Raw genomic sequence first — 16,565 nt, forward strand, 5'->3', positions numbered from 1 at the left:
GCTGAAAATGACACAACTGTATTATCTTTTGGTTCTGCAGGTCAGAAGTATAAAATGGGTTAGTAGAACTGCGTTCCTTCCGGATGAGCTTCCAGGTAGAATCCACGTCCTCTTCTTTTCCAGCCCTTAGAGGCCACCTCTATTCTTCCTCTCATGGCTTCTTCCTCCATTTTTAAAGCCAGCAATGTAACCTCCTTAAATCTCCATCCCTCTCTGATCTTTGCTTCCTTCTTCACATTCCTTCTCTGACACTGACTCTCCCGCCTTCCTCCTTCCCTTTTAAGGACCCCTGTGATTCCACTAGGTCAACCCAGATCATCCAAGACAATCTCATCTGCAAAGTTTCTTTTGCCCTATAAAGTAACATCTTCACAGGTTCTAGAGATTGGGACATCTTGTTGGGGGCTGGAGGAAGCATTAATTTGCCAATACTAGTTTTTAGTTCTGTGCTATGATCCCTCCTCAGGCTCCCAAACCTCTGGAATCTAATCTGACAAGTTCAGCTGCTGTGATGGGCCAGGAGTTCCTCTTTCCCTCCTCCAGAGAAAATACTAGGGTTTCTGGAGGCAATGATCCTATCTTGGCACTGTGGTACAAAGGGTGACCTGAATCATTGGGCTGTTTAGATTCCAGAAACCATGGCCAAACCTTAGGAGGTGGGTCTCTCTCTCTCTGGGCTGGTAGAGATTTCTGTGCCTCACAGGTTTTGTGCCAGGTATTTGGCCATCATTTGTATTGCATATGCCTAACCCTTGTCTTAGAGCAGGAAATGGCCTTATTGACCATCTAGTCTATTACCTAACAGATGAGGAAGCCAAGACCCAGAGAGGTAAAGTGATGCTCCTAATGGCAGAGCTGGGACCAGAGCCAGGCCTCTGCTTCCCCAGCCAGTCCTTCTTTCCTTGCTCCACATGCCTAGCTCCCCATCTCCCTGTGGGCAGACCCATGAGGTTCAGTTAGGAGGGTTTCCATGTTCACTGGACATCTATTATCCATCCCAGCACCCCAGGAGAGGCCTGTCCTGATGGGGAGGTGAATAATACTTCCCTGGAAGTTCCACCCCTGAGGCAAGAATGCCACCCATTAAGGCAACCTTTCTGAGGAGCCCAAACTCCAGCTGCTAGTTGTATCAGAATCACATTAGATGGAAAGAATCACACGCCACAACTTGTTGATGTGATTGCTCAAGGGCCAGGGACCATATTGCTTGAGAGACAAGTGACATGCTTCTGTAAACAGAACCAGAGAACTAATGTGGGCTTTCCTGGTGAATTCCAGAAGACGGGCAGGGATAAAAGGCCACACATCTACCCAGTGACCTTAGCGTGATGAGAAATCATGCTCAAATGAAAAGCATGAGTACACAGAGCCCTCTTGGTAAGTCTGCAGGGGCAAAAATTGAACTGAAGTGGGTGTGTTTCTGTACTCTTACTTAGATGCTGGATTTGGCTGCTGGGTGTATTCCTGAGCCTGCTGCACACTTATTTTCCACATTTCCCTCTTCCTACCCTTCAAGGATAAGCCAAGCAGAAAGAGGTAGGGGATGGGGTGCTCTGGACTTGGGAGCCCATACGAGCTGCCAATGTTCTGTCCCTAGGCAGGCAGGCAGGAAAAGAACCTGCTTGTCTGTCTGCTTGCCTACTGCATCCTAGCCAGAATTTTTGGATGGGCTTTTTTGACTGTGGTTGTGGCACAAAATAGTTAACATTTTCCCCCCAAAGTCTAAGATAACTCAATAGAATACATATAGAATAGAATAATAGAATAGAACTCAATAGAATAACTCAATACAGTCTTGAATGAGAATTTTTGATCCCTTTGTATTAAAAATAATAGCATGTTTTATCTTATTATAAAAATAATACATGTTAATGAACTCAAATTTGGAAAATAGCAAAAGCAACAGAAGGAAATGAAAATCACTAATAATTAATCTATCTAGAAATAACTTCTGCTACTATGTTGGTATATTTCCTTATGGACTTTTTCCTTAGGTACTTAGTTTTTTTTCTTTTACAAACAACTTCTACTACACACATTCTTTAACTTGCTTTTTATAATAGGTTCCAAATACTTCCCCATATTATTCAATATTTTTTTTTTTTTTGAGACGGAGTCTCGCTCTGTCGCCGGGGCTGGAGCGCAGTGGCCGGATCTCAGCTCACTGCAAGCTCCGCCTCCCGGGTTTACGCCATTCTCCTGCCTCAGCCTCCTGTGTAGCTGGGACTACAGGCGCCCGCCACCTCGCCCGGCTAGTTTTTTGTATTTTTTTTAGTAGAGACGGGGTTTCACCGTGTTCGCCAGGATGGTCTCGATCTCCTGACCTCGTGATCCGCCCGTCTCGGCCTCCCAAAGTGCTGGGATTACAGGCTTGAGCCACCGCGCCTGGCCTCAATATTTTTACAAAGTATACCTGTAATTGTGTTATAATATTTTAGGTATACTGTATTTTATGTAATTAATTCCTTATTTTAGGCATTTAAATTATTTCTAGTTTTCACCATCATAAACAGCACCAAGATAGTTTTTTAGATAAGCCAGTAGGAAATATTGGTTGCAGCCTGTATCTTAGGTATGTCCGTTGAAATGAAAACATGAATTTCTAGAAAGATATCTCTTGACTTTGGAGAGTTAGTGTTGTCAGTAGCACTCAACCAAGAAGTTCTTTCTTTCCTCTCCAAATGATGCAGATTCTGAGAAAAGAGGATAACGGTCTTTGAAACTTAAGAGGGAACACAGGGGCTAGAGCTGTGTGTGAGGCCTTCCTGGTGAAGGAGTCCCTGGCCAGCACAGCCCATGTAATGGGAAGAGAGTGGACAGGGAGAACCCTGCCCCAGAAATGCTCCTTAAAGGACTGGAAAAGGGACAGAGATATTGGGAACCTTTGGGCCAGGGTGAGATGACTTAACAAACAAGGAAGTCTGATTCCATTTATAGAGGACAGATGTGTGGCTCTAATTATATTTATTTTATCTCAAAAAGAAAAGAAAAACCTTTGCTAATAAATAGTATTATACAATTAGGCACATAAAAGTGCATATAATTGATGAATATAAAATGGTAGGAGTACATGATCAAAAATTTTACCGATGGGGCATACAACAAAATAAAGTTTGGAGACCATTGACTTAAAGTATAAACTTGGCCATGAACAGAGCAGCAAAGGAAGGGAGCTCTGGGGAGCTGCAGCCTGTGAATACCGGGCAAGGACAATCCCAGTTTAGATCATCCGGTTTGAAACAAGTGAAAAGAAAGGAGCATTGTTCGGCCTGTGAGTATGTGTCTGCATTTCTGTGTGTGTGATCAGCAGTCACTCCGATTACATTTTTCTTCTATTTCAGTTTTCTTACCTCTCCTGTTTCCCCAACTTCAACATTCTTCTAAAACAAGAGGTTTGCTAAAGGCTGTTCCTACAGACAAAGTGAAATGTGTAATTATTGACTCCCATTAACCAGATGAACTTCAGGGTGACCACTGAACCCTGTGGGCCGTAAATGCCGGACTTGAAGCCTGCATTAGCACATTTCACTCTGCAGTGGTGCAGAGCAGGGACAACAGCAGCGCTCTCGGGATAAAGATCAGTGATTCTCCAGCTCTGAAGGTCGTCTGTCTCCATCTTACTGAGAGCCTGTCCTCGTCTGTAAGGACACCTCCTACCCTTCCTCACCTATGGCACTTGCTCTCCAGGAAGAGTGGTAAACCCATTTGCATGTAGGTATCAGAGGTCCCCACCAATCAGCAAATGAAGCCTGAAGGCAGAAATCGGTTGGCTAACGATGAGTTTCACTGATGAAGGAGGAAATGCTGGGCAGCCCTTTATCATTCCAGTAGCCTATCAATGCCTCAAAAGATCAAGAGTCAGAGGCGAGACTCAGAGTCAACTCAGCCACTTATTTGCAGCCTGCAGTGACTGTGGGTGCAAAGGGGGCTATATCCTGAGAGGGTTTTCCCACAAAACCTGCACCTGCAGCTCAAAAGGTGACTCAGGTCCCTGCTACTCCTGGGATACAGTTCACTTGAGAAGTGTTCAGGGACCTTTTTAAGAATATGGCAAACTTTTGGAGTGGGGGAAGAAATTGAAGAAAGGATGAGAAATGCTGGATGAATCTGGGCTCTTCTGAACCTGTCTAATCAGACTTCCTGAAGGGTCTGAGAATTCACAGTCCACAGGTGCATGGGATCCACATGCCAACCCAGACACAGCGGGAGAAAAACCAAGGCATAGTGGGCTGAAGAGTGGCTCCCAGGGGATCTGTCCAAATCCTAACCCCAGAGTACCTGTAAAGATGACCTGATTTGAAAATAGAGTATTTGCAGATGTTATCAAGCATCCCAGAATGAGATCATGCTGGACTTAAAGGTAGACCTTCAATCTAATAACATATGTCCCATTAAGACACAGATTTCAGACAGAGACACAGGAGGCATGCCATGTGATGACAGAGGAAGAGTTTGGAGTAAGACATCTACAAGCTAAGGAATGCCAAGGATTCCTGGCAACACCAGAAGCTAGGAGTGGGGCATGGAAAGGATTTCCCTTCACAGCCTCCGGAAGGTACTAACCCTGCAGACATCTTTATTTCATACTGTTGACTTCTAGAATAAGGAGAGAACGAATTTCTGTTGTTTAAGCCATCCGGTTCGTAAGAATTTGTTAAAACAGCCACAGGAAACTAATACACAAGGGTATAGCAGGAGTGCATCAAAAGTTTGAATGACCCCATCCTGGTGTTGCAACACCCTAGTCATGTGTGAAAGCATCCTTAGCCACTCCAGGGCTCCAGGACGGTGTTTCACCACCTTTTGAAAACGAAGCCATCTTGATGAACAGAAGAACCTCAGTAGCAGTGCTGCATCCAGATCCTCCACCAAAACAAAACAAATCAAAGCAAAAACCTGAGAGCTGGAGCACTGGGAGAGAGTGGAGCCGATCCAGGAAGAATAGGAGCCTCCTCACTGTGGAGTCTGCTTCCATCTTTCCTGTGTGTGCCTGGGAGTGAGGCGCTGGGGACGGGGCTCTGTGGATGGGGTGAGAGTGTGTTTTCCATTTTTAAGCCAGGATTCATGCTACATAGTAAAATCCTGCCTTGCTGGAGAAGAAAAATACCTTGACTACATTCCAAAACACCGGAAGAAGTTAGACATCAACATGGCCCCTGGCACTTCTTAAAAAGTCACAGAATGCCTCGATCTGATGGTTCTTCAAGATTTTATTCATTCATATTATGTTCCATCAAAATGATCACTTTTTATTATCTTGCTGCTCTGAATTGTATCTTCCTTATTATTCTCAGCTACAGAGGCCATAAATTAAAATCATTCAGGATTTATACACTTACAGTTCATTATCTTTGATTGGTATCATCTTGCTGCCTTTTTCTGGCCCTTCTATACCTGACAAGAAATATTGCAATAGCATCTAAATACTCTCTGACCCATGAATATTGAGTTAGAAAACAAAATAGTGACTACATCATACTAAAGGCAACCCATCCCCGCTTCTCATCTTCACCGCCAGCACCCTTTCTACCAAAATGACCGAGAAACTGAGACTCTAAAGCTCTGGGAGTTAGGATTGGAATATAGGACCCTGCTTGGCCATTGTGCCGAATGGACAGGTTGTTTTCTCTTCCTTTACCTTCACTTCTTTCCCTGAAGGTCAAGGGAGTTTATTACAGTAGGCTGCTTCATGAGGAACAATGCTACTTCAGGGAAAGCTAGTGGTGTAAAGAATTGACTAAAAAAGTGACAAGAGACCCACACCTGAAAGCTCCAAACACCTCTCAGTGTCATTACTGAAGCAGTGGAGTTTCTGGGAGGGCTGGGAGGCTCATCTCCTTGTTTCCATGACTGATCCATGCTGTGTGAGTACAGACCCCTCCATTAGACCCCAGAAAAATTAGAAGTTTCTGACAGTGGTAAGCCTCTCTTAAGCTATGTTTGGATGTGCCCGTTCATGAAAGAGCTTGGTAAAGGAGTCTGGTGTATCCACAGCAGCTTTTGCTATGGTTGTTCACACCACCATCCTTAGTATTGCTAACTACTACCTGATGCTAACAGTGATGAGTTTTCAGAGCAATGGAAGTTGACAACATTTACTTTAAATAAATGGATATTCCAATCCTGATTAATCTAATGGGAAAGTTTCATATTCAGTGTGTGCACTGACCCTTGGGATCCAGCTTCATAAAAACAATAGGCATTGATATGTTTCCATGCTAAGGAATGCTGAGAAGTAAAAATTTATTTATTTTCTTGTCTCCTCTTCCCCTTCTTTTTTGTTTTCTCATAGTACTCAGTATAATGTGCTCATGTCAGCAATCACAGGTAGAAGAGGAGAAACAGGTCACCAAGTGAAATGCACAATGTATTGGCACTGTTTAAAAATTTTTTTAAAGCATAAACTTTCAAAGTTATAATGTGTGACTGCGTACCATCAGTGGAATTCACGAAGAACACAATTTCCACTTGTCCCTCTCTCTTGATCTCACTGAACTGTAATCACAGTTCCACTCCTGGAATATAAATTTTTAAAAAATCTGTAGTGACCAAAAATACTTGTTTCTAGAGGTTAAATGCTGGACTCTGGAGACAGTCCTAGGGGTGGCTGAATGGGAGTACGCCTGAATGAGAGTAAGTCAACAGTATTACAAGCCCAGCTGTGCCTCAGAATCACCCAAGAAACTTAAGAGAAATAAAATAAAACAGACTTCCATGAAAATTGAAGCTGCAACGGGATACTGTATTTCATTCGCCAGACAGATAAAAAAAATATAGTCTCGCAATAGCAGATATTGATGAGGATGTAAAGCCATGGGGAGGAATACCAATATATCACTAGTAGGAGTACAAATTGGTGCAACCACTTTGGAAAATAGACCGGCATTAACCAATGAAATGAAAGATGCACTGACCCTCTCACCCAGCAATTCCACTCTTAGTTACATGCTGTTGGAGCAATGGTCCCCAACGTTTTTGGCACTAAGGACTAGTTTCTTGGAAGACAATTTTTCCACAGATGGTTTTGGGATGAAAATGTTCCACCTCAGATCACCAGGCATTAGATTCTCATAAGAAGCACTCAACCTAGATCCCCTGCATGCACGGTCTGTGTGTGTGTGGAGTGCACAAGAAGATTCACGTTTCTATAAGAATCTAATGCAGCAGCTGATCTGACAGGAGGCGGAGCTCAGGCAGTAATGCTGGCTCGCTTGCTACTCACCTCCAGCTATGCGTCCCGTTCCTAACAGGCCTTGGACAGGTACCAGTCTGCAGCCTGGGGGTTGGGGTCCCTGTTCTAGATAAAATCTTGAACATGTGCACCAAGAGAGATGTACAAAAATGTTTACAATAGTGTTGATGGCAATAGCAAGAACCTAGAAATAATTCAAATGTTCAATGACAGTAGAAGAGATCAATTGTGTATTTTTATGCAAAGGATGAATATAGTACCAAAAGCAAATGAATCACAGCTACATCTATCAAAGTGAACAGATCAAAGACAGTATAATCCCATTTATATACAAGGCTGAAAACAGGCAAACCTAGTCAATATGTTGTTTGGAGCTATATACATAGGTAGTATAGCCATGAAAAAGAGCAAATAAGTGATTCACACAACATGTAGGAGAGTGGTTACCTTGGAGGGTGAGGAAAAGTTTGTTATCTAGGTGGGATAGAGGAAACCCCAAAAAGACTGATAATGTTCAGATTCTTCAGCTATTTGGCAGTGAGAATGCAAGTGTTGTTGGTTTTGTTGTAATCTCTAATCTAGGCATGCATATTATATCCACTTTTTGCTAAATTTCCTAGTAAAAATGTAAAATACACAGATACGTAGTCTCCATCTCAGATCTACTGAATCAGAATCTCAGGTTATGGGATTGAGGCAGTATTTTTCATAAGTTCTCCAGAAGAATTCTGATGTACTTTCTGGTTAAGAGCATTCACCTACACACATACACACACACACACACACACACACACACACTACAATACCTATCAAAATCCAGAAAAAGGCAGCTTAAAACATAAGTCAAGGTCAAGCAATCCCAAAAGAGTTATAAAAACAAAAAGTCAGCCCAGGAAAGTATCTAGAAAGGAAAGTCTCCTTTGGTTCTTTGATGACAAGGTAGAGGCTGAGGTGTAAGCCTGAGAGCATTAGTTGTTTTTGTACCACCTCCAATCTCCCTCATCAGCTTACCTGAGACCTGACCTGCTAGACTCCCTAGTAGCATGAGCCTGAGATGATCTCTGTCAAGAACCTGGCCACAGAGCACGCTCTGGTCCTGGTCTTGCTACAAAGACAGAAGCATGATGTGGTGGACAGTACCCTTGTCTAGGACTCATCACAGCAGGTATTTAGACCCAGACTCACATGTACGTGTTGTGTGATGTTGGGCAAGTCACTCACCCTCTCTGAGCACTAGTTTTCTTCTCTGCCCTGCCTCTCTCATTGAAATCCAATGAGATAGTGCAGGTGGGAGTGCTTTGCAAACTGAAAAAACTACCCTGAATGTCCAATAAGCCCATTGCCATTTCAGTTATTACTTCTTCCTAAAAGCCAGGAACATAGGCTTTCAATTCTGAGTCAGTAGAGTTTTCTGGGTTCAAGACATTGGGAGCCCTAAGATTTGGCTTGGTGAGACATAAAACTAGACCAGGGCTTACTGCCTCCATATCTCTCTCCAAGAAACTCAGCACAATTTAACAACTGCCCACTACTTTCCTCTGAGCCTACCTTTCCTAGGCCTGATAATAAAGAAGAGGACATTCATAAACAGCTCAGGGCCACAGAAAGCATCACACCAAGCAAACATGTCACTTAAGTATTTATGAATGGCTTTGAAACAAACATTTAAGCCAGTTCTACAATACCTTCCAAATTAGGATTGCCTGATTTGGCAGTAAAAATAAAAATGCAGGACACTCAATTACATTTGAATTGTTTTGTATAATTGGAATAGTTTTTAGTTTAAGTGTGTTCCAACTATTGCATGAGAAACCCTTATACTAAAAAATCATTTGCTGTTCATCTGAAATTCAAATTTAATGAGGTATCTTGTATTTTATCTGGCAACCCAATTTCAAATACCGATCAGCTCTTTCTCTTACAGGGAAATCTGCATGGAGGAGAGTTTTGAAACCCTACTTTTATTGCTTGTTAAAGAATAAAGGGTTGGGCTGAACTTGAGATGGGACTTGTCTTCCTCCCTTCCTTGCATGGCTAAAGAAGCCATGGAAAGGCACAGATATTAAAAGCAGGTTTCAAAGGAAACAGAGCAGAACAGGGGTGAAGTCTCATCATTTCAAACAGAAACAGGCATTTCAGCCTGGCTCTGACCCACCCACGACATCACCAGTGGTCTCTCCCTTACCTCTGGGCATCTCCTTAGAACGCTCTGCCTCAGGCCCATCCAGCAAGTCCATCTGGGAGGCCTCCTCGGAGGGAACACGGCGCCAGGACCAGCTCTGGTTCCTGAGGTCGTGCAGTGGAGGGGAATATTCCAGCTCACAGGGGAAGTCAAAGCTGCACTCCAGACCTGCAATAAGAGCCAAGGATCAGTGGAACAAACCATTTCCCAAATGTGGCTTTTCAGCCCCCTCCACTCCACACTAGGAGGCTGGCCTTCATCTCCTCCACACCCTTTGCCCTGTCCAGGGGAGATAAGTTGTCAATACCACAGGGCTCTGTATTGGTGAAAAGGGGCCTAAGAGAGTAAAATGCGCCCTTTCTGTAACTCATATTATGGGAGATGTTCTCAGAGAAGGCAGGTAAAAAGCAGAGCTAACTAACAGGTTGAATGGTGGGAAGCTCTGCATCTTGTGAAGTTACCTGAAGACACAGAGAGGGCCTGAGGGTGAGTGGGCAGAGCCTGCGCAAGCAACGCACAAGGCCTGAGTCCAAGTCTGGCACTGCTTTTACCAGCCCGGTGACTCCGAGCAAGAAAACTCACCTCTCTGTCCCTTAATTCCCTCACCTGTACATTGGGCTGATAATTACCACTCAAGTTGGCTATAAGAACTGGTGGTAAAACACACTCTCTACAAATATCTAATGTATGCAGGGCTTACAACCTAGATGATGGGTCAGAGTAAACAGGCAACCTACAGAATGGGAGAAAATGTTTGCAATCTATCCACCCAACAAAGGGCTAATATCTAGTATCTACAAAGAGCTTAAACAAATTTACAAGAAAAACAACCCCATCAAAAAGTGGGCAAAAGATAAGAACAGACACTTCTCAAAAGAAGAGTTATGTGGCCAATAAACATATGAAAAAAAGCTCATCATCACGGGTCATTAGAGAAATGCAAATCAAAACCACAATGAGATGTCATCTCACACCAGTTAGAATGGTGATCTTTAAAAAGGAAACAACAGATGCTGGTGAGGCTGTGGAGAAATAGAAATAGAAACGCTTTTACACTGTTGGTGGGAGTGTAAATTAGTTCAACCATTGTGGAAGACAGGGTGGTGATTCCTCAAGGATCTAGAACCAGAAATACCATTTGACCCAGGAATCCCATTACTGGGTATATCCCCAAAGGTTTATAAATTATTCTCCTATACAGGCACATGCCTATATATGTTTATTACAGCACTGTTCACAATAGCAAAGACTTGGAACCAACCCAAATGCCCATCAATGATAGACTGGATAAAGAAAATGTGGCACATATACATCATGGAATATTATGCAGCTATAAAAAATGATGAGTTCGTGTCCTTTGCAGGGACATGGATGCAGCTGGAAACCATCATTCTCAGCAAAGTAACACAGGAACAGAAAACCAAATACCGCATGTTCTCACTCATAAGTGGGAGGTGAACAATGAGAACATGTGGACACAGGGAGAGAAACATCACACACCAGGGCCTGTCTGGGGGTGGGGGGATAGGGGAGGGATAGCATTAGGAGAAATAGCTAATGTAGATGACAGCTTGATGGGTGCAGCAAACCACCATGGCATGTGTATACCTATGTAACAAACCTGCACGTTCTGCACATGTATCCCAGAACTTAAAGTATTAAAAAAAAACCAAAAAACTCCAGATGGCCTGGGAACTTCAGGACATTTTGCAGAGGAAGATAAGGCCTGCACAAAACCAGAGCAAACCAGAACCAGTGGCCCCTGTCACATTTAGATCATTAGCATATCATTATAATGTAAAAGTTCCCACCCATAGAAGAGAATCACTGCCACTTTCTGCACACGTGTTCTTGATCTGCACCTGCGTGTCTGAAGTTTTTCCCCACACAAGCTTACATAGCCTCTGACCCGCGTCTAACCCTGTAACATTCCCCAGCTTCCCACTGCTCTGGGAGAAGCTGTCTTTAGAGCAAGTGCTCTCTCCTTTTCCATGCCTGGCCAGAAATACAACCTGCTTGCCCTTTTCCGTGAAAAAAGAAAAAATGCATAAATAAAAACAATTTAAAAACTCAGGGGATGGGTTGATAGGTGCAGCAAACCACCATGGTACACATATACCTATGTAACAAATCTACATGTTCTGCGCTTGTACCTCAGAACTTAAATTTGAAAAAATAAAAAATAATAAAAAAATGTACTGCCTATGAAAAAATGGACCTGGTCCATATTGGATGCTCTGAAAAATGCTAGCCAGACCCTGTCCTTTCTGATTGATACGAGAAAGGCCGCAGGGAACTGCAGTTTCCTCATAGCCTGCTTTGCCAGCCCTATAATCTACCCTTCAATCTCCTGTCCAGAGAAGAGGGCCAAGGCGATGACAGTGAATCAGGGTTTATTTTCTCTTGGGGAGTGATTGGGGAGGGTCCCTGGGTAAGGAGAGAGAGAAAAGGGAGGCAGGAAGGGCCCATGCCCTGGGATGTTTTGTACTTTGTTGAGCTTCCCTAGGCAGACTCTTTCTGTCCAGTGATTCCACATTTGCCCCACTTTTAGGGTACATGGGCCACTCAGCTTTTCTTCCCCTTCCTTGCTCATTGTCTACTCTCCAAAGTGGCTGAAGAACTTTGCACATGGTGGGCTCTCAAAGCTGACTTATGGATTAATGGAAGATGCCAAGACACAAAACGTTCAACCACCTCTTACTTCATCCTCTCCCCAAAGCCATGGGAATAAGAAAAAAAGGGATAATGTGATAGATATTGGACAGACAATCTGAGGAATTCAGTTTGAGTCCAGGCTTGTCCAGTTACCTCTCATGTGTGAACTTTGGTTTTCTCATCTGCAAGACAAAGGGCTTATAGACTAGAAGATTCCAGGAACAAGCACCTGGTGAAACCTAGGCTGCAGCTCCATCTGCCACTAATTTGCTGGTGACCTTGAATAAGTCACTTAACCTCTCTGGGCCTCAAGTTCCTCAAATAGAGAATCTAGACCAGATATTTTCTAAAGTTCCCGTTTGATTTGGCTTTTTAAAGATTCCAAAGTCCATGGCCTCAGAAGAGTTAAAATAGCTATTTTGATAATTCAATCTTTGTGACAGTGCTAATGGGTGCTACGTCCCAATTAGCATTTGTGCATTTTAACAGCTGCTTCTGAGGCTACTACTACCCCAATCTCCAAGACAAGTCTGGTGTTGGAAATTTCAGAATACAGTGGAGGCAGATTCTAAGGCAGGCAGCTGGTCACTGGATTGTCTTCCAATGGGTGTCCACACCCATAGACAGCTGGCCCTGCTGCAGAGTTGGGAGCAAAATATTCATGTTAACACTAAGCAAACTAAGTGTAGGAGAAAAGAAAAAAAAAATCCTTCAATTACACTTCTATTGAGTGTCTTTCTGCTCCTCAGTTGCTTTCCAGGAGCTGCCATCCTTCTGGCCCTAAGGTTAATACTCCTTGCCCTTTCACGATTCAGACAACTTGACTTCATACTGGAAAGCTGAAATGGGTAGCTCTCACTTTGGGTTGATAGGCCACTTGCTCTACAGCTGGTGTTCAGGAACCACAGGCTGCCTTAATCTTCAAGATGTATTTGAAGACACCTGGTTTTCATAGCAGACTACAAAGAGAAAACTGGTCCAACATTTTGTACTTTGCAACACCAAAGTGACATAGGAAGGATTAGCTATGAAACATGACTAATAAGGAGAAGCGTAGCCATGAAATGTAACTCCTACGGGGAGGGTCAAAAAGACACATCCACATTGGTGGATGTTCACATCAGAGGAAGGGAGAGAAAGCCCCCAGCCACTCCCATCCCACATTGACAATTATCAGTGCCTTTCCCAAAGATTCAACTTCTGCAGCCATCCTCTATCTTGATTTTTCTCCTCCAATGAAAGATGACCTATTTCTATTCAAGACAGAGGTGAGGTGTGCCAACTGTCTGCGTTGTGTCCTGCCTGGCAAATGTGCCCTACATGTGTATTCAACAAACGGACAGTGGAATATACAATCCCAGCACCAAGCATATTAATTCTGGGATCTTTGAACGCTGGAGAATTTAAGTGTGATAACTGGCTGTGTTTGGGCCAGATCCTGCCTAGTAAAACAAGCTATGCAAATGTACCGATTATCAAATGAGTTCCTTCTGTAATTCTCAGTCCGCAGCAACCTCCTTTTAGCTGTTAAAGCTGTACTTTCTAGCTTTAAATAGGAATGGAGTTAATATTACTACTCATTTGGGTGAAACTGAATTGGGCTTTTCTACATTCTGATTTAATTTCTTATAAAATGTGGACACAGGTTTTTCTCTCTCAAACTAGCCTCAGTGCCTCTTGGGCAAAAATCCCTTGAGACTTGTCTAAAACACCAGGTTAAGTCTTATTTTCCTTGGGTCTTTTCCGAGGTTCTAGACCTAGTGTGCTTCTTGAATGTCTCTCCTTCACCCTCTTCCGACTCAGTGCCTGTTAGGTAGGGACTGTAGAATCTACTTTACAGGAGGGATTCAGAGGGGTCAGGGCTTCAGCACAGTGCTGAACCTTAAGCAACCCAACCACAGAGGCAGGTCCACACCCACCTAGGGGTAAGGGTGGGAAACTACATTCACTCAGCCCCTCCTGGCAGTCTTCCAGGCACTGTCCTGGGTGTTTTCCTTCCATCACTGTACCTCATCTTCAGAACAACACTGAGAAGTGGTTGGTTTCTTCTTCTCTCTATAGGTGAGGAAGCTGAGGTGTAAAAAGTTTTCTTGCCCCCAAATCAAAGGACTACCCCAAGGCAGACCCAGAGAGTGACCTAGAACTGGATAATGCGGAATATCCAGTGTTGTTCGTCTCTCTCCCCCAGTTTCAGAATCTCAATTTAGCGCTGAAGATTAAATTACACAATAGATGAGAAACCTATGAAGTGTTTTATCTTGGTTATTCTCAGACCCAAAGCCTGCAAACTTTTCACATCTGAAAAGGCTTCTCCATGATAGGGGACAGATCTATATTTTCTCAATGTCAGGCCCATTTTGCAGAATGACTGTGACCTTCAGGAGGATCCAGAGATCTTGACCTTTTTTGTTTTGACCCAAGAGAATCTGACCATTGAAAAAGAGCATTGATAAAAAGACACACTTTCCAGGACCTGCCAATCACATACGTGAAATCACTGCCACCTACTTTCTTGTTGTTTCCATCATGGAAGAGAGGTAAGGTAATGGAACCTTCTGGAAAAGATCTGCCAGCTGAGAGGAGCGTCAAGTGCTGTGAAGGGAAAGGGTTCTAGCAGAGCAGGGAGGATGGTTCTGGGTTTAGTCCCGCACAGAGCAGCTGAGACCCCAGCAGGTCCATTTCTGTCTCTAGGCCTGTTTCTCTGCATTTGAAAGATGAAAGAAATGGAGCATGTGTCCTCCATGGTGCCCTTCATCTCTGAAGGTCAGTGATTCTATAGGCTTACCCTGGGCCGACACAACCAAACCTACAGACCATTCAGCCTGCCTCTGCTGAGGAGCTGCTGCCCCTAAACAGGGACTTGTTGTCATCCCAAGAGACAGATTTCCTATGGAAGGAGGTTGAATATACATCACACTCAATGGGGACCTGGTTTGCCTCTAGATTCTCAAAGAATTAAAAAGGAAAGCTTGGCCGGGCGCAGTGGCTCACACTTGTAATCCCAGCACTTTGGGAGGCCCAGGCAGGCGGATCACCTGAGGTTGGGAGTTGGAGATCAGCCTGACCAAAATGGAGAAACCCTGTCTCTACTAAAAATACAAAATTAGCCAGGTGTGGTGGCACATACTTGTAATCCCAGCTACTCGGGAGGCTGAGGCAGGAGAATCTCTTGAACCCGGGAGGCTGAGGTGGTGGTGAGCCGAGACCCCCACCATTGCACTCCAGCCTGGGCAACAAGAGCAAAACTGTCTCAAAAAAAAAAAAAAAAAAAAAAAAAAAAGGAAAGCTCGTGTAAGTTTTGTACATAATGGTTGCAGGATGAACAAGTGAGTATGTGTGCACACACCTGCACATGTGTGTGTGTGTTCATACATTTTTATGATTTGATACTCACTTCCTGAAATCTCCCAGTGCATGAATCACATTTTAAAGACTGAATTCATTAACAGTTAGCTTCTAGACATTGTTTTAGTATGAAGCACAGCCACTCAGAAGAATGTTATGGTAACTATCAGAAAACCACAGGGGTGACCCTGCCCGAAGACATACCCAGTCTCTCTTATCAAAACCCCCTGGCTGTAGAAGAGTTGTCAATGACCATCCACCTTGAACACTCTGAACCCGAGGGTGGAAATGTAGCCTCTAGGAATGTGTGAGACTCCCAAAGCAGTCAAGCCCAAGGCCTGTGCCTAGGAAGCCCAGCATTTGTTACTCAGGCAGAGATGGGGGCCTTCCAACCAGGGCCATGTGCCAGGCCGAGACACTCAAGGAGATTGCATGTAGGTTCCAGCTATTCTCCATAACACCACAAAAGGGGAATAGGGAGCTTGGTGCATTTTGGACACTTGGATCTCCTCTTGAGTGGGCTCAGAATATCAAACAATCCTCCTTTGTATCCAGACTGACCTCAGATTTCCCCAGAATCCCTTGGAGCAAGGCCCTTTATGCTTCCTTAACCTGAGCCTGTTAACCAAGAGACTAGTTTCCTAAATCCTACTAGTTTTCTAAATCACCTTGGGTCAGTTTCAAGGTAGGGGACCAGCAGCTCCCCTTAGTTTTAAAGACATCCCCTCCAACACTGCCCAGTTTCCAGGTGAATGTAGGGTGGCAGGGCCTTAAAGGGCAGCCCCCCAGGGCAGGTCCACATCAGCCCCTTGGATGAGGCCTCGCAGCCTCAGGTCACTGTGAGCTTTGGAAACAAATACTGCAGAATGAAAAGAAAAGTCATAAAAAAGAGAAGAATGCCATGCCCATCAATTCCATGACACTTCATCCTTCCTGATTTTCTCTTATTATGAAGTAAAGCTGGAGGTCTTACTTACTTTCTTGTTCCTGGCAACGCATGCTGTAGTGTGCATAGAAGAGCCCCGAGCCCTATGGAGAGGACTTCTGTGAAGGTGTGTGGGAAGTGTATTCGTAAGTAATAACACTCACCAAGGGCTCACTGGGGCTGGTCACCATGCCAGGCACCTGACATGATCATCTTATTTAATCCCTTTGAAGTAGGCAGGATTCTTATCTCCATTCAACAGATGA

General features: G+C 43.9%; 1 protein-coding gene across 1 annotated transcript in view; it reads right to left on the bottom strand.

Moving 5' to 3' along the window:
- The window catches only part of LOC105479716 (ALK receptor tyrosine kinase), a 750,786-nt gene that overhangs the window by 502,453 nt on the left and 231,768 nt on the right, over nt 1-16,565 (bottom strand). The window contains exon 3 of the mRNA XM_011737869.3: nt 9,378-9,542. Within this exon, the coding sequence (XP_011736171.2) occupies nt 9,378-9,542 (165 nt within the window). The remainder of the gene's footprint in view (nt 1-9,377; nt 9,543-16,565) is intronic.

The sequence above is a fragment of the Macaca nemestrina genome, chromosome 13, assembly GCF_043159975.1.
Source record: "Macaca nemestrina isolate mMacNem1 chromosome 13, mMacNem.hap1, whole genome shotgun sequence".
NCBI lineage: Eukaryota > Metazoa > Chordata > Mammalia > Primates > Cercopithecidae > Macaca > Macaca nemestrina.